The sequence below is a fragment of the Martes martes genome (assembly GCF_963455335.1).
Source record: "Martes martes genome assembly, chromosome: 12".
In the NCBI taxonomy this organism is placed as follows: domain Eukaryota; kingdom Metazoa; phylum Chordata; class Mammalia; order Carnivora; family Mustelidae; genus Martes; species Martes martes.
The window spans coordinates 88,051,282-88,075,706 of record NC_137900.1 but is presented as its reverse complement, the minus strand read 5'-3'; the positions used below and the strand labels follow the sequence as shown (position 1 = coordinate 88,075,706).

At 50.8% G+C, this 24,425-nt stretch overlaps 1 protein-coding gene across 5 annotated transcripts in view; it reads right to left on the bottom strand.

Annotated features, from left to right (window-relative positions):
* Positions 1-24,425, bottom strand: part of RALGPS1 (Ral GEF with PH domain and SH3 binding motif 1) — a 269,662-nt gene that overhangs the window by 155,491 nt on the left and 89,746 nt on the right. For 4 of the 5 annotated variants that reach the window (XM_080820441.1, XM_080820440.1, XM_080820442.1 and 1 more), the window contains 3 exons: positions 13,997-14,080; positions 8,953-9,042; positions 6,252-6,344 (listed from right to left, as the gene is read on the bottom strand). In XM_080820441.1, coding sequence (XP_080676567.1) covers positions 6,252-6,344; positions 8,953-9,042; positions 13,997-14,080 — 267 coding nt within the window. Of the gene's footprint in view, positions 1-6,251; positions 6,345-8,952; positions 9,043-13,720; positions 13,825-13,996; positions 14,081-24,425 lie in introns of those variants that run through there. The other variant, XM_080820444.1, reaches the window with a different exon arrangement.

Genomic DNA, 24,425 nt, shown 5'->3' with positions numbered 1-24,425 from the left:
AGGAAGTAGGTGTGAGGTAGGTATGAAACCTTTCAGTACTTCCATTGCCAAAATGTCTCTGCTGTGTCCTTTATACTCTGCTGTATGCTCACTACCTGTGTGCACTCTTTAAGCACCACACTCTCCAACACAAGTTTCCCCCCAAAAACACCTACTGAGACATACCAATCCTCTCTTCCCAACTCTGCGTCTCCCCTGACTCTCGGGGATCACTGGAGTCCAGGGTTAGGAATCCAAATGATGGCTAAAAACTGACTGACGATATATGCACTATTATAAAACGGGGGGTGGTGAGTGAAATGTTCAAATGGCAGGTTAAAGAATAGCATTCACAGGGTTAGATCCAAACTTCCCACTTTGGAGGAGGGGTGGGCACAGAGCCCCCAACCAAGCAAGAGGTGGCAGAGTCTGAAAAGCAGTCTTTGAGCCGGAAAGCGAAGACGCTGGAGCTCTTCCGGGACGATCACTCCAGCAGCGGTGGGAGGAAGGGTCAGAGAGACCAGGAGCACCGAGAGCAGCTCAAAGATGGTGATGATTTCAGGTCAGAGATAACCGGGCCTGGCTCACTCGAGAACAGTCGAGAAGAATTGAAAATAATGCTAACAACAACAGCCACGGTTAATACTCACCCAACACACTTTTGATGTGTCAGACACATTTCTCAACATTTTTTCATATATTTACTCATTTAATCCTTACCACAGAGGTGGGTCTGAGGCTGAGCCCAGGTATCTGATTCAAGAGCCTATGCTCTTACTCTCCATGGGACACTCCCCCTCACTGCTTGGCCTGGGGTCCCCACACCAATTCAGGTCTTGTGTCCTCAGACTCCACAGCTGCCTGAGGTACAGGCTGGGGTGACGGTTTCCCATAGGTGACTATTTGTACTCATGCTTTCAAGGGGCTCCCCCAGGCTGGACAGAGATGTTCTGATGGGTGACACTTGAGGGGTTCCGGGTTCCTGTGGATAGCTGAGTTCCAGCCCCCCACGTGCACGGGGCCTGCAACCTAGACAGTCCTCCCACGTACACATGAGAACCCTAGTGCCAGCCGCAAAGCCGAGACACAGTGGTTTCCTTTTCAACTGTGCTCACGGTGCTGCCTCTGAGCGCATGCTTTATTTGTAGCACATGGTGACTCCCCTTTCTTGGCTGCTGGTTCAGCTTTGCATCTTGGTTTTTAATTTGGTTGTATTTTATCCGGCATTTATTTGTGTTTGTGTGATTGGAGCAGGGAGGGGCTTATTCCCCATCAGCTCCGTCTACCATATTGCCTCAAAGTCCAAAACACAATCTGCTAGGAGAGTCTTCTGGCACTCATGATCACTTCCTGGAAACCAAAGCTTGATTTCAGACATGCCAAGCGTGAGCTGTCAAAGGAACATGCAAGCAGAGGGCTGTGCGGAGCAGGCGTGGGAACGCGGGTCTAGGGCTGCAGAAAGAGGGTGAGCGTGAGTGGAGCAGACTGCCTCCGCTGGGCACGGAAGTGCTGGTGAAGCTCTCCATGCCGTGTCGTCGGGGCCCCCAGGGATGGGAAGCGGATGAGAGGGCGGGATTTGGGGTCAGAGCCTCACAGAACACTTACATCCAGTGGGCGGGAGGAACGAAAGCAGTCAGGGAGGAGCCCGATGTCAGAACAGCAAGAAGAGGACTAGGCCAAGGGCAGGAGAGCTTTTGAGAAGGGGCTGATGAAGTGTCCATTGTTGCGGCAATGAAAGGAAGAGGAGGGTGACAATGTCAGCAGAGTTCATGACTGGGACTTTCTGAGAAGCAATGCAGACACGGCTATGAGGGAGGACAGGGGAGCGAGTCACTGGAGGCACAAACATTGGTTTCCTCTGCCCTCCATCTCCTCACCCCCTCAGCCATCTTGCCTCCCACCTGAGCCAAGACTCAGGAAAGCCTGAAAGAGGCGGCCCATGCCTATCACCACCTTCTCAACAACATCAGAGGGGGTTCTCTGGGGCACGACATCAGATACGCGGAACAGAGTCACTTCCTGAATAAAAGACTCCAAAGTCCGAAATAGGTGCATGCCACAAATCTGCCTTCTCAGGACATTTGCAAAGTGGCTGTGCTCCAATCTGCAGAGCTTGAGGACCCCGTTCCCCAGGTGTCTGCAGTGAGAGTCCCCCTCCCAAGGGGCTTCCTTTCCAGGTCCCCACCCTGCAGACCAAGCCTCCTGACCCATTGGCCATGATTTCCTCTTGCTGCCACAGATGAGGCAAACTGCCTGGATCAATTCAGTAGGAAAGAGCAAATCATGACAGGAACATGCAGAGCCAGCAGAGTGTGTGTGTGTGTGTGTGTGTGTGTGTGTGTGTGTGTGCGCGCGCACAGCACATGACTATAATTACTGTAGAGAGTGACTCACCCAGACTCCAGGAATTCTCTACCCCCAGGTGACTCGTGAGTAAGTCAGCCTCCTCCTGGGACCACTCTGACCAGAGAAAAGGTTTTACCATCGTCCAAGTTGCTCGGGCCCCAAACATAGACATCCTCTCCATTCCTTTCTTTTCCTCCTCTCCAACACCCCACCGCACAAATCCACCAGACCTGCCTTCAGAATGCCTCCCCCGTCAGTCTCCTCCTCTCCTGTGTACTGCCCCTCGCCAGCCCAAGCCACACCAGCTCGCTCCTCGATGCTGCCCGACCTCCTGATCAGGCCCCGTTTCCCATCTTGGCCCCTGCACTCCCCACCCAGTTTGTTGTCCACACAGTAGCAACAGTAATTTAAAAGACAAAAAATGAAAAGCAGCTGTAAGCCAGATCATGTCCGGCTCCATGCACTCAAAATAGAACCCAACTCCTGTCCTGAGCTGCAAGCCCTTCGCGATGGGACACAGCCCACCCACGGCACCTTGCATCAATCTTCTGGCCCACGGTGCCCCCACCACACCAGCTCTGAGTTTCCTGATGGCACCACGTGTCTTCCCGCTGTGGGTCTTCACACTGGCTATAACCTTATCCTGGCATGGCCGGCTCCCTGTGTCACTCAGGCCCAACTTAGCGTGGCCTTACTTCTCGGAAAGGCCTTCCCTGATGCCCCAGGCTCCAGCACGCCCCAGTCACTCTCTCTCACACCCGCCTGTCCCGGTCTCCTGTGTCGCTCCCATTCCCATCGGACAGCTCTTTGCTCACTGCCTCACACACTCAACAAATGTTTATCCGTCACTTCTTACACCAGCAAGACGGGACACGTGTTCATCTTCACTCAATAATGTGTCTGTCTCCTCTGAACAACCCAAAAGCCCATAAAGACGGGGCCCTTAACCGTAGCCTTGAGGCCTGGCATGGAGGAAGCATTCAGTAAATATTTGATTTGCAGAATGAGTAAGAGCCGCACGGTAGCACGTACTCAGGAAACCAGAACTGACCGTTTCTGTCTTGCTCACGTCGCATGGCCTTGAGGCAGCCAGTATTCCAAAGAGGCCCCAGTGCTGGGATGAATCAGACCCTAACTGTGTTTCTCCAGGCCAGCAGAAGGTGACTCCCTCCCTGTTTGCACACGAGCCAGCATTTACTAGGGCCTACTGTGTGGGAGCCTGTGCTCAGTGTCAGTCTCCGACCCATCCCTAGTCCCTCAGCTGCGAGCACCTGCAGCCAGCCACAGACAGGTCAACGGGCTGCCCTGCCTACAGCTAAGGACCAACTCAGGTCATCCATGGTGCAACCAAGGGGTGGGTCTCTGCCCATACCCGGAACTCCCTTCTGTCCAGGTTTTCCAGATTTCCAGGGCTTCAACCACCCCAGGGACAGCACTCGGGGCGTTAGCCACACGCTGCCCCTGAGGGCCCAAGTGCCAGTCCCACTTCCCAACATGTGTGCCTCTTTCTCCTTGGCCTGGGCCCCGCCTGATTCCAGCATTAGGCTCCACCACTGGCAAGCCATCCGGCGCACTGGCCAAGAGCACGGACTATGCGCACCAGCAAGGCACGGCGGCACCACACCAGCTCCGGCACTCACCAGCCCCGGGACCTCCGTCAGGCCACCGCACCTCCTAGAGCCTCAGCTTCCCTCTCTAAAAAATGAAGACTCTAGGGGAACCAGGATGGCACCGTCAGTTAAAACGTCTGACTCTTGCGGTTTTGGGCTCAGGTTGATCTCAGGGTCACGAGACCAAGCCCCACGTCAGGCTCTGCACTCAGCGCGGAGTATACTTGGGTTTCTCTCTCCTTCTCCCTCGCCCTGCCCACCTCCTCCTCTCTCTCTCTAAAATAAATAAATAATTTTTTTAAAAAATGAAGACTATAAGAGCACTAACACTCTGGGCTGCGATGGCAGCGTCTCCTGTGTTCCTGCTCCTCCCTGCTCTGTGGGCCCCTGAGGTCTCCCCAATACCAGGTCAAGGGAAAAGTGAGGAGAGGGGAAACAGCTCTTTTCTGGCAATAACTGCAATGGCCGATCTCAATACCAGAAATAATGGCAAATGAAGGAAAAGGTTCAGTGCCACAGACATAGACAATGCCAACAACAAGCAAATACTCAGCTGGGCACCAGGGATACAAAGGGAAATCAGACCTCGTCACGAAGGAAGGCAGTCGCAGCAAGAGGAAGACGGGGGGACAGAAGCACAGAGTGGAAGTGCCGGGGGCTCGTAACAACAGGCGCGGGAGAGTGTCGGGAAGAGGTGCAGCCGCCTCTGTCCACTGGGCTGCAGCGATCAGGACGAAGGTGAAAAAGGGTGAACGGGGCCCCCTCCATTTCCCGAACGCTCTGTGCCAACCACTGTCCTTGGGTCAATAGGACAAGCTGGGCGAGAGGTGGCCTACAAGACTCCCTTTCTGCCCTCACCAACTATACAGCTTCTGTGGGTCACGGAGGGTCGCCACATTGCTGACGGCGAGGTTTGTGCACACTGAGATTCATAATTCATCTGAGTCCACATGTAGCTCCCAGCAGCTCAAGAAACATAAGAGCATCTAAATAATGGAAAATTCATTTGAAAAAGACTCTCTAGGCAACTTTCGAAAAAAAGCCTCATGGCTCAGATGGACGTGGGGACTCACAGGCCTGGCAACAAGAGGAGAGACCGGCGGCTTCCAAACTTGCTTTCAACCTCGCAAGCCACTGCTGAACTGAAATCCACCAGGGAGTCCGGCCCATCAAACCGAGGCACACAGAGCCGCTCTGGTGGAAACAGCCTCCTCTTCCCCAGCCCCTGACGGCCCTCAAGGCCACTCCACAGAATCCTTGGGGCTCCACAAAGCACTGACGTAAAACCACTCCTCTAGGCCAACCTCTGAGTGCACAGAGGAAAACAAGTCCCACAGAAGTCGCACTCCGAACAGCAGCGAACACAAGCCCGGCTTCTGACTCCAGGCTAAGACGTCTCACTCCACTTCGCTAGAGCTAAGTCTACGGAAAATAGCGATTTAAAAAAACAAGCTCATTTCTGATCACCTACAACATAACCCCTAAGTGTTTTAAAGACCCCTGAATTAGCCAAGTATGAAACCGAGCCCAGCCCCGCAGACTGGCAGAAAGAAGTTCGGAAATGAGTTGCAGAAGCACAGCTGACAATTCCATATAGTTCCCTTCAGTTCTGTGGGACATAAACAGGTCTTGAAAGGCTTGGGCTGTGTGGCTGTGGGAGACCCTGGGCCAGGCGGGCCAGGAGGTGAATGCTAATGAGCTATGGAAACAGCAATTACTTCCCCCATGTCAGGCACTGTGCCAAGCTAAGGAGGATAAAGAGGGCTGAGATATTTTTAAAGTATTTTTACAGCAGAAAAACTTTCCTACAGACTCAATTATATAACTATCAGACTCCACCTCTAAGTTGAAATTATCCACGGCCTTCAGGAATAAAAACAAAACCAAACCCCACTTTTCTCTACAGGAGGGCCACAGGTTTCTCCAGAGAGACTCGTAGCTATGTGGCCAGCAACCCAGGGCAGCTGCGAACCATCAGCCCAGAGACCTTCCCAAGGGCAGTTTGGAGCCTGTCAGAGAAGAATGCCAGCCAAGGGGAGGGCAGAAGTCATGTCATTGACCCAGCCACTACACATGACGTTATGTGTCCAGGGAGGTCCACTCGAGGGGGCTCTGGCCCCAGCCATGTTGGCATCCTCCCAACTTCCTCATCCCAAAATGGGGCTGAGGTCCCGGAAGGAGACAGGAGGCCCAGGGATCCCTCGGTAATCCTCTGTGACCAGCAAAGGGCAGAGAGTCAGAGAAAGCCTTCTGGGGCTTGAAGAATAAAGAACTTCACCAGTGAAATGAGAGTCAAAATCAAAGGCATTAACTTACAGCCCAGGTTTTTGTCAGCCTGAAGATGGGTGCACTTTGTAATGCTGATACCACAGACATGAGAGAATGAAGGTTGTTGAGTTCTAGAAGTTTCTGCAAAAAAGACATGGAATAGATTATTTTGCTGCTATAAACAACAGAACAAAACATGCTCAAGTGTTACCAAATGTTGTCATATTTATGAAATTCGATTATACTTAAAAATATCTCATGTAGAAAATATAGTTCTATGGAGTTCATAGAAAACATATGCTTTTTTTCTCAAGTTGTCAAAAGGTGAGTTTGCATCTAAAACACTTGCAAAATTTTATAAGCTGACTAGTCTGGCTGCTGGACAGAAACGTGGCTCGGGATGAGGTTTGATAATGTCCTTTATGTTCTTTTTTTAGATGAATCGGAACTGTCCCAAAAGGCTTTTATAAACTGAAGCCTCGGCTGTGCCAACAATATCCACGTGGGTCTTCTGTGACTACCTTACACCCGGAACAAGAGGGCCCGAGGGAAAATGTCACCAATCTGCATGACCCCCACCCCCTCCATTAGGAAGACAGAGCTCTGGCTTCTCAGTCACTTGACTGTGCTCCTTTGAGCCAGACCCCACACTGGTGAGAACATTTGGATTCAATTCAGTCTCACACGAGCTCCTGACCATGGAGGAGAAGAGCAGGGGACACGGCTAAGAGGAAGTACAGAAAGACGTTCTAGTCAGGAAACCTGCTAACAGGACTGGGGTCCCCTTCTCATTCTTGGGAGCCAGTGAAGTTTGGGCCAACGAGCAGGCTCCACGGAGCCAAGAGACCTGGTTCCAATCCCAGCTCCCAATCCCCGTGTGTCGCAGCGAGTTGCCGAGCCTTGGCATGCTGGCACCTACAACAAGAAAGGTAACCAGGGCACGTATGGCTCTGAGGGAGTGCTCTGTGCCTGTGGGTAAGACTCCCCCCTCCCTGCCCCCTCACTTGTCTTGGGTACTACCAAGCGCAGATGCCTTTCCCCTAGTATGACTCTCCCGACCCTGTTCCCAAATCTAGGGAGCTCGGGGCCCCTGCCTAGGTGTTCCCACAGCAGTCTGTGCATCTCCTTAGCACACTGGCCTGTAGTCGCTTTGACCTGCTTCTCTCTCGCCCTGGACCAGGTGTTCCCCGAGAGCAGGGGTGAAGCTGTACCTGCTGTCATATCCCTAGTGCCGCATATGGCGCACAGTAGGGCCTAGTGAACGAACGAATAAATAAAAAGCCCTTATGTCTAGTCCTCGCGGCTCTGTTCCTCCTCAGATCTCTCCTTTACCACACAAGTTAATACTTCCTTTCATACATCTTGTAACAATCTCTAATTGTTTCCTGTGTGTAATAATAGATTCTCTGAGAGGACTGAATTTCATCCTATGTATCTGAAAGGCTATGCCTGTCACACAATTTCTTTCAGAGCTGAAGGTCCTCTGGGAGATCCTCTAATCCAGGCGTCTCGTTTTGCAGAGGGGAAACCAAGGCCCCGAGGAAGGAGGGGTCTGCACAAGAACAGCCTCAGGGCACAGTGCCAGCGTGATGAGCCAGCGCTGGAAGATGGCAGAGGTTAAGGTGGGACTGGCTTGGATTCCTTGGACAGGCACCACAAACTCCGTTCCAGAAAGCACCAGTGGCCCAGAACTTCACCCCGCTTTCTCTCATGGCCCAGCATGAACGCACTGACAGTAACAAGCGTCATTAGGCCCAGCCCCAGCATGGTCCCGAGCACTTCCGAATGCACACAGCGTGAAAGTTATCTGCTGCCCCTGACATACTTCTGGATGGATGCCCTTAACCTTCCCATGAGGGCAGCATAGCAGCTCCCCTGAAGGCAAAGAGACATGCTGCAGCTCACTCGCTACAAGGCCGTGGGCATGGCCGCTCCCCTCTCTAAACCCCTCTTCCTCCTCTAGAAGTGGGAGAATAACAATGTGAACATCGAGCACAATCACTTCAGTAGAGCGGCTGCTGTGATGCTCATAAGGCTCATAAGGACATCAGTACAGGTCAGCGGGCCCAGGGTCTGGGTGGGAACACAGCACGTGCACACAGCACCCGGGGAACCAGACAGAACAGCAGGGTGCCGCCCGGGTGCAGGCATGCCCTGTGGTCGGCAGCAGCGTAAGGGGAGGAGCTGGTGGAGTGATGAGAGTGGCCAGCATCAGGGAAGAGGAGGGGGAAGGCGGGGTACAGACCTAAGCCCGGTGCTCAACAGCGGGCAAGGACAGAACCTATCGTATCGGGGCAGGGGGTGGGAGTGGGGAGTGGGGGCCCAGGCCTTAAGCTCAGGATGGCGGTGGGTGAGCTCTGCGGACTGCAGATAAGACTGCAGGAGGTGATGGGACCACAGAGACTGGCAGGGCCCAGGACTGGCTGAATCTGAAACAGGAGGAGGAATGGGCCCCAGAGGGAGCCCCCAGGGTCTCACAGAGAGTCTGAACAGCCAACTAAGAATGGGTGGCCACCATCATAATGGGGAGAGGGCCACACCACCATGCGTGCAGGGGGGCGGGGACGCCAAGCAGGCACGTAGGCCGGTCTTACAGCCTAGAGAAGTCAGGTCACAGCCTTCTGTTTGAACCCAGTCCAGCACACCCAGAGCAGGGCAGCCCTCAAAGTACTGAGGAAACACATTCTGCAAGAAGGATGGAAGGAAGGGAGGGAGGGAGAGAGGAAAACATAATAACAAAAGAGCTTACCTTGGCTATTTTCACAAAATGGCTCAGGATTTCTGCCCTTATTTTTAAAGTCTGTGCTGTTAGAATTTCTCGAACAACCCAAAAACTGACCTGTAGAGTCAAATACACACACACACACACACACCAAAGAAATGGTTAAGCCCTGGACCACCGTCGTCGCCCTCGCCCACCACGGGGGGTCAGGAAGCTGGAGGAGCGCAGCCCGGGGTTGCAGGTGGCTGAGGGGTCCTTTACGACACCCAGCCCTGCAGGTGGGTCCCTCCTTCAGCACCCCCTCTCGAACACACACAGCGATGCTAAGAGACAAGCACTTCCCTCATCACCCGGGGAATTACTGGGCCTCCATAACATATGAATCTCTCTGAAGCTGTGGCAGGAAATTTTGAGATGAATCAGACAGATTCCTGCTCAGAAGGCTGTCAGCTGTGGGAAATCCATGGCTGGGGTGTTGGATGGATGGACTGACAAATGGCCAGACAAACACATATGTTCACTGGCTGTACCACCGTGAGATCTATATCCCCAGCCAGACCTCAATTGAGTAGGATTCACCAAAATTTGCACAATCATAACAAATTTAATTTTCTAGGAGAGGTTCACCCAATAATGTAAATGATATGCAAGTGTCTTTCAAAGTCCCATAAAGCAATGCAGGTGAAGGGACATGTTTTTCTGGAGACCACTGATGCCAAAAGGACATGACAGTACTTTGGGTTCAGAACATTATTCATGCTTCAAAAAAAGAAAAAAGAAAAGAACATTATTCATGCTTGACCTCTCACAGAAATCAACATCCCCGAGCCCCTGAATCCTTTTGGGAACAAGCAAGTTGTCTCCCAGGGTATAGTGTACTCACATGACACCTCAGTACAACACAGAAGGGGCTTTGTGCCAAGAAAGTCTGGGAAGTGGTTACTTTCTTGTTTATGTCTCGCTACTGTAACAACAGTGCTGTGTGACCCATGGATGCCCAAGGGTGGGATGACAGCACAGCCAAGGGAGAGAGAGAGCTGAGCCGAGTACAGGGAGGTATGGAGTTGAAAGGAAGGCAAAGGCATCTAAAACCTCTGAATTTTACAAATTAAAATAGAGATAGTCCAGAGTTAACAAAGCACCTTTACTGCAGCAACTAGATTTTTTCTCTTTCCTGAAATAGTCACTTTTCAACGAGAAAACAAGAATAACCAAGAATCAAAAATTTGCTTTTTATGTTAAGCAGGAATATTATAGAAAAGTTTTTTCCGCATAATTATCTGTGGTTGCCTCCAGGACATGCCTGGGTTTCCATAGAATCATTTTTTCCAAGAAATTGCCTAAAATTAAGTTCAGACTCAAACGTTTACTAGCCAGTTATGGAAGAAAGATTTTCTGGACATCAAATGATATGCCCATAAACCTTATATTTTAATACATGCACATTTTTATGCCACATAAACTCAAGTGTGATAGTTTATATGTATAATTTAATAGATTCCTGCATGCCAAAAAATCACACACATTTAAGGCATAATTATGGCACATGGCAGGGTCGACACTGATCTGCAGCTCACAGGTGCGGAGGCAACTCCAGGTCAATTCAACAGACTTTTGTGAAGCCTGTTCTGTGTGCAGGCTCTAGGCACTGTGAGTCCAGACACTTGTTCCTTGCCTGATACAGGGGTGACCAAAGGAGGCAGGATCCTCCCGAAATCCCACGGCAATCCTGGACGCAGAAGAAGTTCAACCGAAGCAGACTGGAACACGGGAGAGTTAATGGCGGAGGAAGGCCTGCTCGAAGAGGCAGGCCTTGAAAGATGGGTGGACTTTGAGCAGGTAAAGATAGGATTGGGGAATGGCTGTACACACCACGACCAGGGAGGGCTGAGCGGACCAACTGGTCTGGTGTTGCAGGTGCTCTGTGGGGTCAGGGTAGAGGGGGAAATCAAAGCTAGGAAGGGCACTGAAGGCCAGATGATGTAACACCAAAAACTCAATCCATGGAAAAAAAAACCTGGTAAGTTGGACTTCATTACAATTAGACATTTCTATAGTGCAAAAGATACTGGTAAGGAAATTAAAAAAAGGAAAAACTTGCAAAACACATATCTGATGTAAGCATTATATTCAAAATAGACTCTTAAAACTCAACAGTAAGAAAACAACCCAACTAAAAAATGGGCTAAAGATCTAGACACCTGACCAAGGAAGTACAAATAGCAATAAAGATGAAAAGATGAAAAGATGCTCAACATCATTTGTCACTGGGGAAATGCAGAACTCTGTGTATGTGTTAGAATGGCTAAAATCAACCAGTTAGTGAAGGTGCCAGTTGCGGCCAGTACCTGGAGCAACACACACACTCATTCCATTACCGGTAGGAGTACAAAATGGCACAGTCCAGCACTTGCACTCCTAGATATATATCCAGCTTCTTTGAAATCTTATGTCTACACACATACACATGTTTCTAGCAACTTCATTCATCATTGCCAAATACTGTCCTTCTCCTCTCTTTGCACAGGCAAATACCAGTTAATTTTTAGGAAAGATCTATTGTCTATGTCTAGGTCCACTTTTTTTTACATACATAAAAAAGTTCCAATTGTTCCAGTACCACTTTGTAAAATGTCCCCATTGGGACAAGCTCATATAGACATATATATACAGTCAAATTCTCAAAAGAATGACATAATGTCTCAAAAGAAGACAAAATCCAAAAAAGGCTGAGCATTTCTGAGCTCTACGGTGAACTCCTTGGTGCTGAGATACAAGCCTGGCCCATAACACATGCTCAGTGAACTTGTCTGGGTCCTTCCACCCCTCTATGAGCAAGATGAACAAATCCCAGGGGACTCAGATCCCACAGAGAGGCAGGCAAGCCCACTGAGTCTGACCAGGACCCTGGCTATTGGGTTTCTGGTTTGGCCACAAGAAGCCTCAAATCTGCAGGCAACTCCCTTCCTATCAGTTGATCTTCACGTTCCCTCTTATTTTCCCCCAAAACGTTGAATGTTTACTACATGCCAGACACTGCACTAAGAGTTCTTCATATACCATTTCACTTAATCTCCACACCAACTCTGCAAGGTGAGTCATATTATTATTCTCATTTACAGATAAGGAAACTGAGGCTCGAGAAAGATAAGTGACCTGTTTTCCTTATCTACAGTCTGATGGGGAGCCTTGTTCTCACATTTAAAAGTCTGCCAGGAAGGGATGCCAATCAGTTCATCTCAGAGAAAGCAGCCCCAGTGGCTGACCAGGGCTGGCTGCTGGCCAGTTTCCAAAAGAGAGCTCCGAGGGCTGTGTCCAGAAGCTGCTCACTCGGAGCAGCTGACAGGCTGGCAGCAAGACCATTTCTCAAAGCATTCTGTTTGGGAAAACGCCACTGCACTTCTGGCTCACTTCACCCACTTGGTCTGATCTGGACACAAGGCCGTCATGCGCAGAACAAGCTGCCCCGCCCCTGCCAAGCTGACCTGGCCTCCGCGTGCAAGGCAGATTACATCAGAGCCCCCAGCAGCCCTCCTCCCGGAGCTCTGCGGCTGGTCAGAGGTGGGACTGAGCTGGCTCCCAGTCAAATAGTTTTGTGAAGGAAGCTCTGAATCCTCTGATAGCGTGTGCACATCTGTTTTATTTTTTAAAGCCTAAGCTTGGTTGAAAAGGGAGATTTTGAAAAGAAAGAAAAAAGAAACAAAAGGCTTCAGAACTTCTCTTTTCAAAACAAACAAGTATATACAGCCCCTACTCCCAATGCATCTAGACCCTTCCTAGCTCCTATTATAACAACAATAATGCTAACTCCAGTGTCAATCTTCAGATGAAAAGCTGTTGTCTCTCTGAGGCTCCCTCATCCTTGGGTGGCAGCCGAGGCTGGGGAAGCCTGGAGAGGGCTGGGCAGTGGTGATGCACAGGGCCCGGCATTTCTGAGCAGGGAGGCCCAGCTTCAGGGAGGGCCCAAAGGGAACCCAGGCCCATCACCCCAAGGTCCAGTCACGCACACTACACAATCTTGAATCCACTGCCCTCATTTGAAACCAGAAAAAAACAAGAAGAAAGATGAAAAGCTGTCAATAGTACCATTTGGGGGTTGGCCCACCCAAAAGGGGTCTTACAGGGTAGCTTACTAGCAAAGATCACATTCTGGCAGATTGGCTAAGAAGCCAGAAGTCCACTACCCTTAGTTGGCCCAAGCCCCCATCATCCTCCCCTTAAGAGGGGGTGTGGATCTTCATACCTGGAGCAAAGGCTCTGGTTGGAACAAGTCAGTTTGCAGCAGGATGTGTGAGGCCAGCGGCCTGGCTGTGAGGCACTCAAAGAAATTCAATTCAACAAGTGTTTTCTGAGGATCTCATTGATTCATTTCACAAGCATTTACTGAGGGTCTCTTTTACCCCAGACATTAGGCAAGGTGGCGGGAGGCACAGTGGTGAACAAGACAGAGCCCACAGACTGGCATAGAAGTGGGAGGAGAAAGAGCTCCACAGAGTGAGCACAGATGAGCAAAGGGCCACACAGAGACAGAAGCACAGGGTTCAGTGAGAGAACGTGCGACAGCAAAGACCTCACACAGGCTGGGGGTTCACAGAAAGCTCCCCGCAGAAGTGACGTTCAGGCTGATCAGACTGGGAGCTGAACAGGGAGGAAGAATTCCGAGCGGAGAAGACGGCACACATGGGGGCCTGATGGGACAGAGATACGGTGCATCAGGGAAGAGAAGGCAGGCCGGCCAGGAAGGGACACGGGAAGGGACAAGGGATGGGGCGAGAGGGGCGGATGAAAACCTGACCCACTGTGCAGGACCCTGCAGGGCCATTAAGGTGCTCGAGCCTCAGCTTGGATGGAACTGGAAGCCAATGAAGAGATTCAAACCCGCGAAAGATGGTTTCAGTTCCGCCTGCTGTGAAAAAGGACTGTGCAGGCAAAAAGGACTGATGGGCGGAGTGGTTTGGGAAGAAGGGTTTGGACCTGGGCCAGGTGCCTGTGACTGAACCCTGGTAGGGTGCCCAGTCCACAGGGGACACCTGCGCTACCTGCTCAGGCACATGCAAGGGGTACTGCTCACCTGATTAAACCTCCGGGTAAAGGCCACGACGTTGGGGGCGAGACTATGTTTCTCCTTCTTACTCCATCCACAGCTGGCAAGTTCCTAGGAAGCACAGAGTCAATTTCAGCAGTGATTCTTTCTAATCGGGATGCAAAACACAGCAGGACATCTAATTGGAATGTGGACACGGACGTGGGGAAGGGCCGAAGCCCTGGCCATCCTTTTCTTCACCGGGATGGGTGAGGGTTCTCCTCCTCTGGAGATAAGGGCTGGATCTGGAGATGGAGGTGCAGCCTGGGAACCCCGCTCCCCAGGTGAGGACGGGAAGTAGGATAGTTTTCTCCATAACCCCAGCCACATTTCTCAGGACTTCTGTGCCAAAATATCCTTAATGGCAAACTGCCTCTCTGCCAGCTCCCCTGGGACCAGAAGTCACTTCTGAAAGCAAATTGTCTGAGAGAGGGCATAATGTGTTAGCTAGCAGGATCCTCCCGGTGAACTTAGAACTTGAAATTAAAACATGGCTAAAGGATCTCAGAGCTCATCGGCCATGTGACAGCCTCCGTTCCTAGAATCAGAGAATGTCCTGGCCCAAGCCCACTGCAGTCAGAGAAGCTTCTGGAACTACCTCACACCCCTTCCCAAAGTCAGCCCCTCCCCTATCTTGTACAACCAACATGGGACCAGAAGGAGAGGCTGCTTTTGACATCTTCTCCAGGGGCTTGTCTCTTCTTTCTAGCAGGTTTAACGTTATAATCTGAATCACCAAATTATCTAAGTTTTACCTACAAGTGAGGCTGGTTCCTACCCAAGGGAGCTAATGGGAGCACTTCGCCAGGACGACTTGGGGTGCATAAGGGAACCAGGGAAAACCCATTACCCAATGCCCAGCATGTTCAGCTTGTGGCTTGGGGGCCCTGGCAAAGAATGGAAGAAAGGAGACAGACTAAAGCTCTCCACCTCTGAGTTACAAGCCCTCCTTTTTAATTCATATCAGGTCTTCTATTATTAACAGCATTTTTTTGCCACACACCTGGAACTTTAATAAGATCGTTAGTGAGAGCCAGCTGCCCACCAGCTGGAATGGGGGTCTACTAGCAAGTCTGGGAGGGCAGTGGGAATGGCCAGAGACAAAACCTGCGGGCTGAGCAGCTGTGCCCAAAGCGCGGTGCCCTTCGAATGCTTCTTGGGACCCAACTATAAGCCACAGACAGGCGGGTGCTGTGCGAAGGCTGGCTGGAGGCAATGGACAGCTCCGGACACAAGATCCCATGGCCTGGACCTGGGAGCTCTCAGCCACCAAGCCAAGGCTATGCAGGTGCCTTCTCCCTCGACTGCCTCTCTTCTGCAAATGCACCATCCTCCTCCTGCCCACCCACATGGAAGACACGGCCATCCCGGACCCTGCCAAGTCCTTCACACCTTCAGTGTAGACCCTAAGTAACAGCAATGACAAGGACGCCAACTAGGGCTGCCATTCAGCAAGAGCCCCCATGTGGCAGTCAGGTGCTGGCCTCATCACGCCTGCTGTCATCTCACGGCACTCTCACCATCTCCGGTTAGCAAAGAGGAAGGGCTCAGGATTCTTCCTCTCAAAGGAATACCTTGACCTTATTTCTTTTCGAATGTAAGCGTGACCCTCTTTGAGATGTAGGATTTACCTGTTTACCATGATTCTTCCTGTTCCGAAAATGTGTATTCGACCTGCCTCAGTTACACTGACTTCTCTCTCCCCTTTAGAACATACACTCAATTGCTTCTGCAAATGGGTATCGATGCCCTTTCCGAGTTAAATTATGAGAACAAGAGCAGCCTTCCTCGTGGATCCCAAAACCAGTCCTGGGAAGGTACGGGCTACAATAAGATCGAAAAGAGAATTCATTAACCTGGCAATCAAGGACTGGGGCATGGTTGTTGCCCAGTTTCTGGCCGATAGTTGCTCCTTTTGTTTTTTTCCCCAAATTCTTTAATACACAGCAAAAGTTATACACGTATGTGTGTGTACACATGCACACATTTTAATTACATGTACACACTTAATTAAGAGTCTGTAATCTTACATAGAATTAGACAGACCCTGCCTCCACACACAAGCTGCATGATCTTCTCAGACACTGTCTTCTCAGAATCTCAATTTTCACATCTTAAAATGGGTTTGACACTGTAATAACTAGGAAGCTCAACACGAGGATTAAATGAGATTAAGACATTCAGAGCACACAGCACAGAACAAGTCCTCAGTAAAGGTTATCTCCCCTCCCCTCCCGAGGGTCCCACTGCTGTCAGACTCAGCGCGAGCTCCAAACACCCCTTCCTTCCCCCACACAATGCTCTCGTTGGGATCTTAAGTTATTAATAAAATCTATTACTGTTTCTCTCTCACTTTGCTGATGTCATGCACTCAGGAACCAAAGCAAGAACTTAATACATCTGCCCTACATTTATTTGATTAGAACATTTCCAAGACCCTGATTCATAAATTGCTTGTACACTTCTTGGGTTTTGACAATTCCCTAAAGAACCTTTTGCACTGAGAGACACGTAACATTTAAAATTAAAGCCTTGACAGAGTAAAACATTATGTTTGAGGGGTTCTTTGATGAAATGGATGGAGCAAAGGCCTCAAGAGCCAGAAGACCACGGTCTGAATCCCAGCCCGGCCACATAATTCCCAGGTGACTCCAGGCAAGTTAACCTCTGGGGGTGCTGGTTTCATCGCTGATCAAACAGGGACACTGAAATCAACTGAAAATCACTGAAATCAACTGAAATCACTGAAATCAACTCCACTGCCAGAGACTGAAAGAGGGAAAGCCTGGCAGAGGAGGTGACACACGGGGCACAGGTCTGGCCCCCAGCGGACGGCAGGCAGCATTTGTTGAATGAATGGAGTATGAGCGTTCCTCGGTGTTGAAATCTCCCAAACTCAGGGCAGAAAGATTTATCAGGATGTCAAAAGAAATAAGACCATTCTATCTGCACTAAAACAAGTCCTGGGCCCAACCTCCTTGGCCCTGTTCCTCTTCTGTGTTTGGCCTTATAGGATTACAAGAGATTCCATCTGTGTGAAGTGGGTTTGGAAAATGTGAAGTAATAGAATAAAACTCTTCCAGTCACTAATGCCTAAAAAAGGTCTATGCTATGGAACCGATCTGAGTGTAATTAAGTTCAAACTGACCAGAGGAGACAGGGCTGGTTCTAGAAGGAGCCAAGGGGCTGGACTGAGGCTGGTGGCCCCACAGCCCCAGTGAGCCCCTCAGCGGCCCCTGGGCTGTCACACGCCCCCTCCCCACGGCGCCAGGGCCCTGATCTCGCCCAATGGGTCCTCGGCTCTGAGTTCTCTGCTGAGGTCAACGGAATGTGAAAGAAGCGGAGTATGAGCCTGTGTAGTCCGTTGCCAGCTTCCTCCGGGGCCTCTCTTCTTTCATGCGGAGGCTCCCTGGCTTCGTCAGGGACAAAACAGAAGCTGTGAGAAGAAAACGCTCTGCCACCAAATGTGCAAATTCACCTGTGTCCTCTCCCTCAGCTTCGGCTGGAAGAGAGACCCTTTCCTCTAGGGGATCTGCTCTCCTCCTGGGCACTGGATCCCATCCCGTCCCCTGCTCAGAAGCCCCGCCCTCAAGCCCTCTCTCCTCCCTTCACCCCCTTCCTCTCCCGAAGAACAGTAACAGGATGATGATTACAGCAAGGACAGTTAGGATGAAAGACATCTTCTCCAGGCCTCCGGGCTCCTCCGGCTCCTACTCTTTCTTCTCCTTCCCAATGAATTTCCTGAAAGGGCAATCCGTACCGCTTCCTTCTCCACCTCCTTCCCACCCCCTTCTCCACTGACTCTGCTCGGTCCTCCACGAGTGACAGCCTCCTGGCGGGGCGGCCGCCCGCCCTTCCCACTCCCTGCCCTGCCCTTCAGCACCGCATTCTCTGGCCGCCTTCTCACTGTCGCACGACCGCCATGCCCGGTCTCATTTTCTGGTTGCTTTCTTCTGTTCCGGCACCGTCCCCCACTTCCACCTCAATCTGTCCACGGTTGTCTTCTGTCCCGTTCTGCGTCCAGACTCCTCCCCGGGAGCCCAGCTTCACTGCCGTGGCTTCCACCGCACGTCTGTGCCCAGCCTGGGGTTCTCTCCTGAGCCCCAGACCAGGGTATTTAGCCGCCTCCTGGCCACACCCTCGTCGGTACCCCACAGGAACCTCAGCATCAGTGGGCCCAGAACCCAAAGGAGTCTGACCAGCTGCCTTAAATTTAAAAATGTAACACGTGAGATTCATTTAGACACTCATTCTGAGAGTTGAAGAAGAATGTTTATTACAAAGAAACTGGAAACAATTTCTAACTGATACAAGAACAACTTTTTCTTAACGCAAGCATTCCTAGGTGACAGCAAGAGTCCACACTGCTTTAGGCTCTCCCTGCAAGCTTCCTGGGGTCACACTGCCAGGAACGCCCTCGAGAGCTGCCAGTTATGTGTGTAGGGGTTTGGCCGTCAGACCGTGTCTGAGGTCCGTGAGGTGAGGCCCTAGAAGAGGAGACCTGGGGAGTGGGACAAGTCCTCCCTGAAGACACTACAGGACCCAGGCCACAGGAAATTGGTGCCAACACATGGCCCTTCCACACAGTGCTTGATCCTGACTGCAGTCTTTTCCAAATCACGTTCCTGAAACACGTCCTCAGGGAATACGCACCACTTTAAGAAGAGGTCCCTATATGTGACCTTACAGAGTATGACCGGGCTGCCACCGGCCAAGGGCCCCACATCACCATTTTTACTCCCTCTTCCACCCTCCATGTTTCTCCCCATTCCTCCTGTTCTAATATCTAGAACAATCTTCAGAAGAACTGGTGGGACAATCACATGTAGCCAGAGGAACTCTAAAAACATCCCAGGGAGTAGATGACCCACTGAGGCAGTCAGCGGGGACAGTGCCAGTTCCAGAGTTGGGGGTGGGGTCTAAGGAGTAAGGCATCGTAGGGCCTAGACTCTGGTGACATGATTAAGAACAGGCAAATAACAGAGTGGCTGCCATGTCCTTCGGGGCCTGCCAGGCCTTGTCACCCTGAAGGAAGCCACAGTAGCCAAGGTGTGGTGTGTGACATCCACAGGCTCCTGGCATGGAAGTGGGGGTTCTGGGGCTGCAGGGAGGCATGACAGATCCTCCATGGGGGCTTCCCACCTGGAGCCCAGCAGTGGGGCTGGCGCCGGTCTCAGGAGCGAGCTGGCAGGGCACAGCTGTACAGAGAGAGACCACGGAGCCCAGCGGTTGAGGAGGCAGACGGACCGCGGCTGACCTATAACCACTGGCTCCGGGACCCTGAGCAGGTCACTTCCACTCCCAGGGCCTGACCCTGCTCTTCTGAAAACTGGCAGGCTATCACCTCTCACAGAGTAATTTTAAGGGGTAAGTGAGGAGATATTTGTGGACTGCTTAGCATGATGTCTAATACACCGTAAGCACTTCCAATGTGTTCCTTAAATAAATAAAATAATGCTCAGGGGGAAAGGCAGCACACAGCAGGTGGGAGCAGGGGCAGGTGATCCAGGCCAGGAGAGACCCTGGAGTCTGGTGGGGATAACACCCAGAAGAGCAGTCCCTGGGCAGCAGGACTCCCAAGTAGGCCAGGGATGGGGGTCAAGGCCCAGCCAGATAAGCAAAAACAAGACTTACTACCAACTTTGTGCCAGGAACTGTGTCATACTTGACACGTGCCATCTCACTTCATCCTCACAGGACCCTCAGAGCAGGTGCGGCTGCTACTACCTTCAGCTTCTAAATGAAAAGCAACATCACGAGTAGGTGTATTAACGTGCCCAGGCCACACACACAGTCGGTGACAGTGGCAGCATGAGCCTGTCCTCGCCAAAGCCAGGACAGAGCTATGGGCCTCACGGGGGACTCCAGCACACTCCCGAGCAGTGTGCAAGAGCAGACCAAAGCAGAGGCTGGGCCGAGAACAGCAAGGCGGCCGGGCGGCTGGAGCGAAGCGGCGGGAGGAGAGGTGGTAACAAAGGAAGCAGGTGGGAGGCCTGGTCACCGCCCAGCCTGGAGGGCAAGAAAGGACTGGAGTTTATCTTACCGAGTGGGGTGGGAAGGCAATGGAGGGATTGGGTATAGGCAGCTCCCAAGCCTCAGGCATGTGTTAGGTTTTATTGCCCGGAGAACATGAAGGAGAGAGTGGCAGAGCGGACGTAAACCCACGGAGCGCTCTCCCGCTAGACCAGAGTCTAGTCTGCACTATAATCTCATATGCGGGGCCTGGTGTTCTCACGGGAGGGCAAGTCACTTCAGTAATTTGAAATAAACACCAGCAGGAGATGATGTGTGTATGGAGAAGGGTGGGAGGCAGCGAGAAATGAACATGGGGCCCTCCAGAAGGTCTCAGAACCCTGGCTGGCCAAACCACAAGAGCAGGAAGGAACCACTGGGGACAAATGGGCACCTTCTTTGGCATCAGAGCGTGTGTCTCGTGGGCAGAGATCACTGAGTGAGTACCAGCAGTTTCTCTTTCTCAGCCTGCAGTCCTACTAACATCTACAGAATAACAACTCACAACCACTGCTGTTTCCTCAACTCCTCAAACTACTGTCTGTTCCGGACACATGTAGATTTAGGGTCATGAAGATGATGCAAATTTCCAAAAACATTCCCCCGCCAGTGCTAGTACTGGGCGGCTCTGCACAATTAGAACCAGCTGTCAACGCAGGGCAGCAGCCAACTGCAACCCTGTGAACAGTTCCCCATCCATGTGACAGAGAAAGGGACCCAGTGAACAGAATGGAAAGCAGCCACCGGCAGCTCCTCTCACCCAGATTCCCAAGCCCGATACAAGGCCCACGGGGCCACCCGATCCTTTTCCACTCTTACGCTGGGGACTATGCTCAATTCCCTTTCTCCATATTCTCGGGAAATGCTTTTCCCAAGTAATAGCATTCAGATGTTCGCTTTTAAAAAACAATACACTTTGGCTTTTTTGATTAGGGACCTAGTAGATGTTCATGACAGAAAACCTAGACAACACAGAAAGCCCTTAGAAGAAAATGTAAACCATCCATTAGCCTAAAACCCAGAGAACACCGGAATTTAGACTTGATCAATAATTAGGACAATAAGAACAACAACTAATATTTACTGAGCGCTTTACTAAGCGCCACATACGCCACACTGTCCATCTGCTTGTCCACTGTGAATCCTCACGAGCCCAGGAGGTAAGGACCATTACAGCCCCATTTTTGCAGATGAAGAAAGGGAAGCCTAGTTGGAAGTGTTAAGCAATTTGCTCCAATCCTCACATATGGTCAGCGTGAGAGGCAAGACTCAAAGCCAGGTGGGGCGCCTGGGTGGCTCAGTGGGTTAAAGCCTCTGCCTTCAGCTCAGGTCATGATCTCAGGGTCCTGGGATCGAGCCCCGCATCGGGCTCTCTGCTCAGCGGGAAGCCTGCTTCCCTTCCTCTCTCTCTGCCTGCCTCTCTGCCTGCTTGTGATCTCTGTCTGTCAAATGAATAAATAAAATCTTAAAAAAAAAAAAAAAAAGACTCAAAGCCAGGTGTGTCGGTCTCCCAAGCTTGGCCTCTGAGCCACAGAAGGTCCCTAGAGGGCAGCAGCCATGACGCAGGGGCACACACACGTACACACACGCCACTTGCTGCCCCGAAAATCGATCTTCTGCCACGTCTGCTGCCACTGCTGCCATCCTCACTGCCCGTCCTCACATCTTCCCGTCCCTCCTTTTGCAGAGTTCCTGTGACACGCATGACACCTCCTAGAAACAAGTCATCCTCATTGTCCCCTGTGGGTTTCCCTCTGAGTTCTAGACGGAAATTTTCGCTTTCCTTTCACTCTGCTTTGGTTTTCCATCTCCTCCGCTGCTCACCGTTCCCACAGCAGTCTGAGTTCGGGAATCACGTTTTTCGGCACAAACAGATCCTTCCTGATCTCAATCTTCACATGCCACGGGGTCACCCTGAACACTGCTGGGAACGCAAAATGAAATTTCTGGAAGTACCTGCTTCCCGGGAAGACATAGGCTCGGACCTAGACTTCGCACTGCCTTCCATTTACTGGCCAACTAAAACTTCTCTGTGTCTGGTGAGTATGTTAAATACCACGTCGGAAACTGGAAAAGTTAACTCAGACGGTCCAGGACCACATGATTTTACCAGTGAGTCCTCTCAGACTTCTAAAGAACACCAAACTCTCATGCTAAATAATTTATTTAAGAGCACAAAAAGCAATGGGAAGCAGCCCCAAACCCTGACACCCAATAAATACAGAACAAGGGGGGATAGAATGAGCCCCACATGACCCAGCAGGTGTGTCTAAGAAATACAAGAACAAGCTAATATTTTGAAGACTATTAACATAATAACAGCACATCAATAAATCAAAGAAGAAAATGTGATATGATCCTCTCAGATACTGAAAGGTAATTAGCAAAATGCAACATTCCATTTGAGAATTTTTAATTTTTTTAAAAGATTTTATTTATTTATTTGACAGAGAGAGAGGGGGAAGCAAGCTCCCTGCTGAGCAGAGAACCCGATACGGGGCTCAATCCCAGGACCCCAGGATCATGACCAGAGCCCAAGGCAGAGGTTTTTTTTTGTTTGTTTTTTGTTTTTTTTTTTCCAAGGCAGAGGTTTTAACCCACTGAGCCACCCAGGTGCCCCTCATTTGAGATTTTAAAAAGAAAAAAACAGGGGCGCCTGGGTGGCTCAGCTGGTTAAGCTGCTGACTCTTGACTTCGGCTCAGGTCATGATCTCAGGGTCTTGAGATGGAGCTCTGTGTCAGGCTCCGTGCTGGGTGAAAAGTCTGCTTGAGATGTTCTCTCTCTCCCTCTGCCCCTCTCCCCCATTCACAGGAACTCCCTCTCTCTTTCTCTCTCAAATAAATAAATAAATCTTTAGAAAGAAAAAAAGAGTCCTAGAAGCTCAGTAATACATATCTCAAGCCAACAGCCATCGTTATAGCAAAGAGAAGAGAAAGCCTGAAGGAATTTGAATTACAATGAGAAACAGGTGGTGCAGGGAGGTTCCTTGTCTGAACCACAGAACACAGAAGATGATCTGAGCCGCTTTCTTCTTTCTCAGCAGGCTGGTACCTTCATTACCTACAACGGACCTTCAGGCATTAAGCTTGACTTTCTCGTGGATGTCTGGTTGAGGAAGGCCTACAAACTACAGCCCAGCACTGGTCAACAGAAATGTCACACAAACCATGTATTTTAAATGTTCTAATGCCACATTAAAGAGGACGGTACAGGGGGAGGTGGGGGAAAGCAGGTGAAAATAACTATAAAATATGACAAATTATGATGAGATAGCTTGACCCTTTTTTCGTCTAAGTCTTTGAAATCTGGTCTGTTTTTTACACATACGGCACACTTCAGTTTGGACTAGCCACATTTCAAGGAAATGCATGCAGCCACCATTTTGGACAAGAGAGTTCTCACCAATGTACAAAGGCATGACACTAAAATATAAGGTTTACTGGGGTGCCTGGGTGACTCATTCAGTTAAGTACTTCAACTCAGGTCATGACCTCAGAGTTGTGACATCAAGACCCATGTCAGGCTCTACACTGAGCGTGCAGCCTGCTTGAAATTCTCTCTCTCTCCCTCTGTCCCTCCCCCCATCACCATGTTTGCTTCTGCTCTCTCTCACTTTCCCTCTCAAAAAAAATAAAATATAAGGTATACTCATTGAAAAGGAGGGGTCAGGGCAGGAGAATGGAAGACAAGCCAAGAAGCCCCATCAGTGGGGCCAGGGTGAGATGGGGAGCCAAGACAGACAGCTCAGAACCAGAGAACAAGGTCACCCCAGGACAAGCAGGAATACTGAAGGGGGTGACGACCCGCACATGACTGACCCAGATCCTTTATTTCCCCATTACATAAGGTCTGTCCCCACCTACACTCGCCATCCCCCCAAAGGGAGCTGGGGCTTGTCACTAAGCAGTTAGGTAGGTCCAGCCACAGCTGTTAGAAGGACTCGGGTTACAGATGGAACGACGTAAATTCAAAAAAGGCAGAGAAAGACACATGCAGTTCGCGCAGGCCATGCCAAGCTTTCACGGGCACTCTCGAAGTCAGGAGTGCTGGGTTCTAATCTCAGCTGTGCCTGGAACCCCTTCAAGACTCTGGGCCAGTCCTATCCTCTGTGGAGGCTTGGTTTCCTGTCTGTAAAGTGCAGTGGCACCGGATGGTCTGTAAGATCCTCCCAGTTCTCCCATTCTGTGAGCAAAGAGAAGAAGAGGCCACATGTCTGGCTTGATATAAAAACACTATTAAGTAAGCCCTGCCTCTGGAGACTGCGTGACTGCAGTGGTTTCCCTTCTCCAAGTGTTCTGAGGGGGTGTGAAGAGGCTGAGGCCGAGAGGCAGTTATGAAGGGGTAGGACGCTCTTGGCCCCACAGGGACGGAGTGGACATGACAATGTGGTGAGGCAGGAGACAG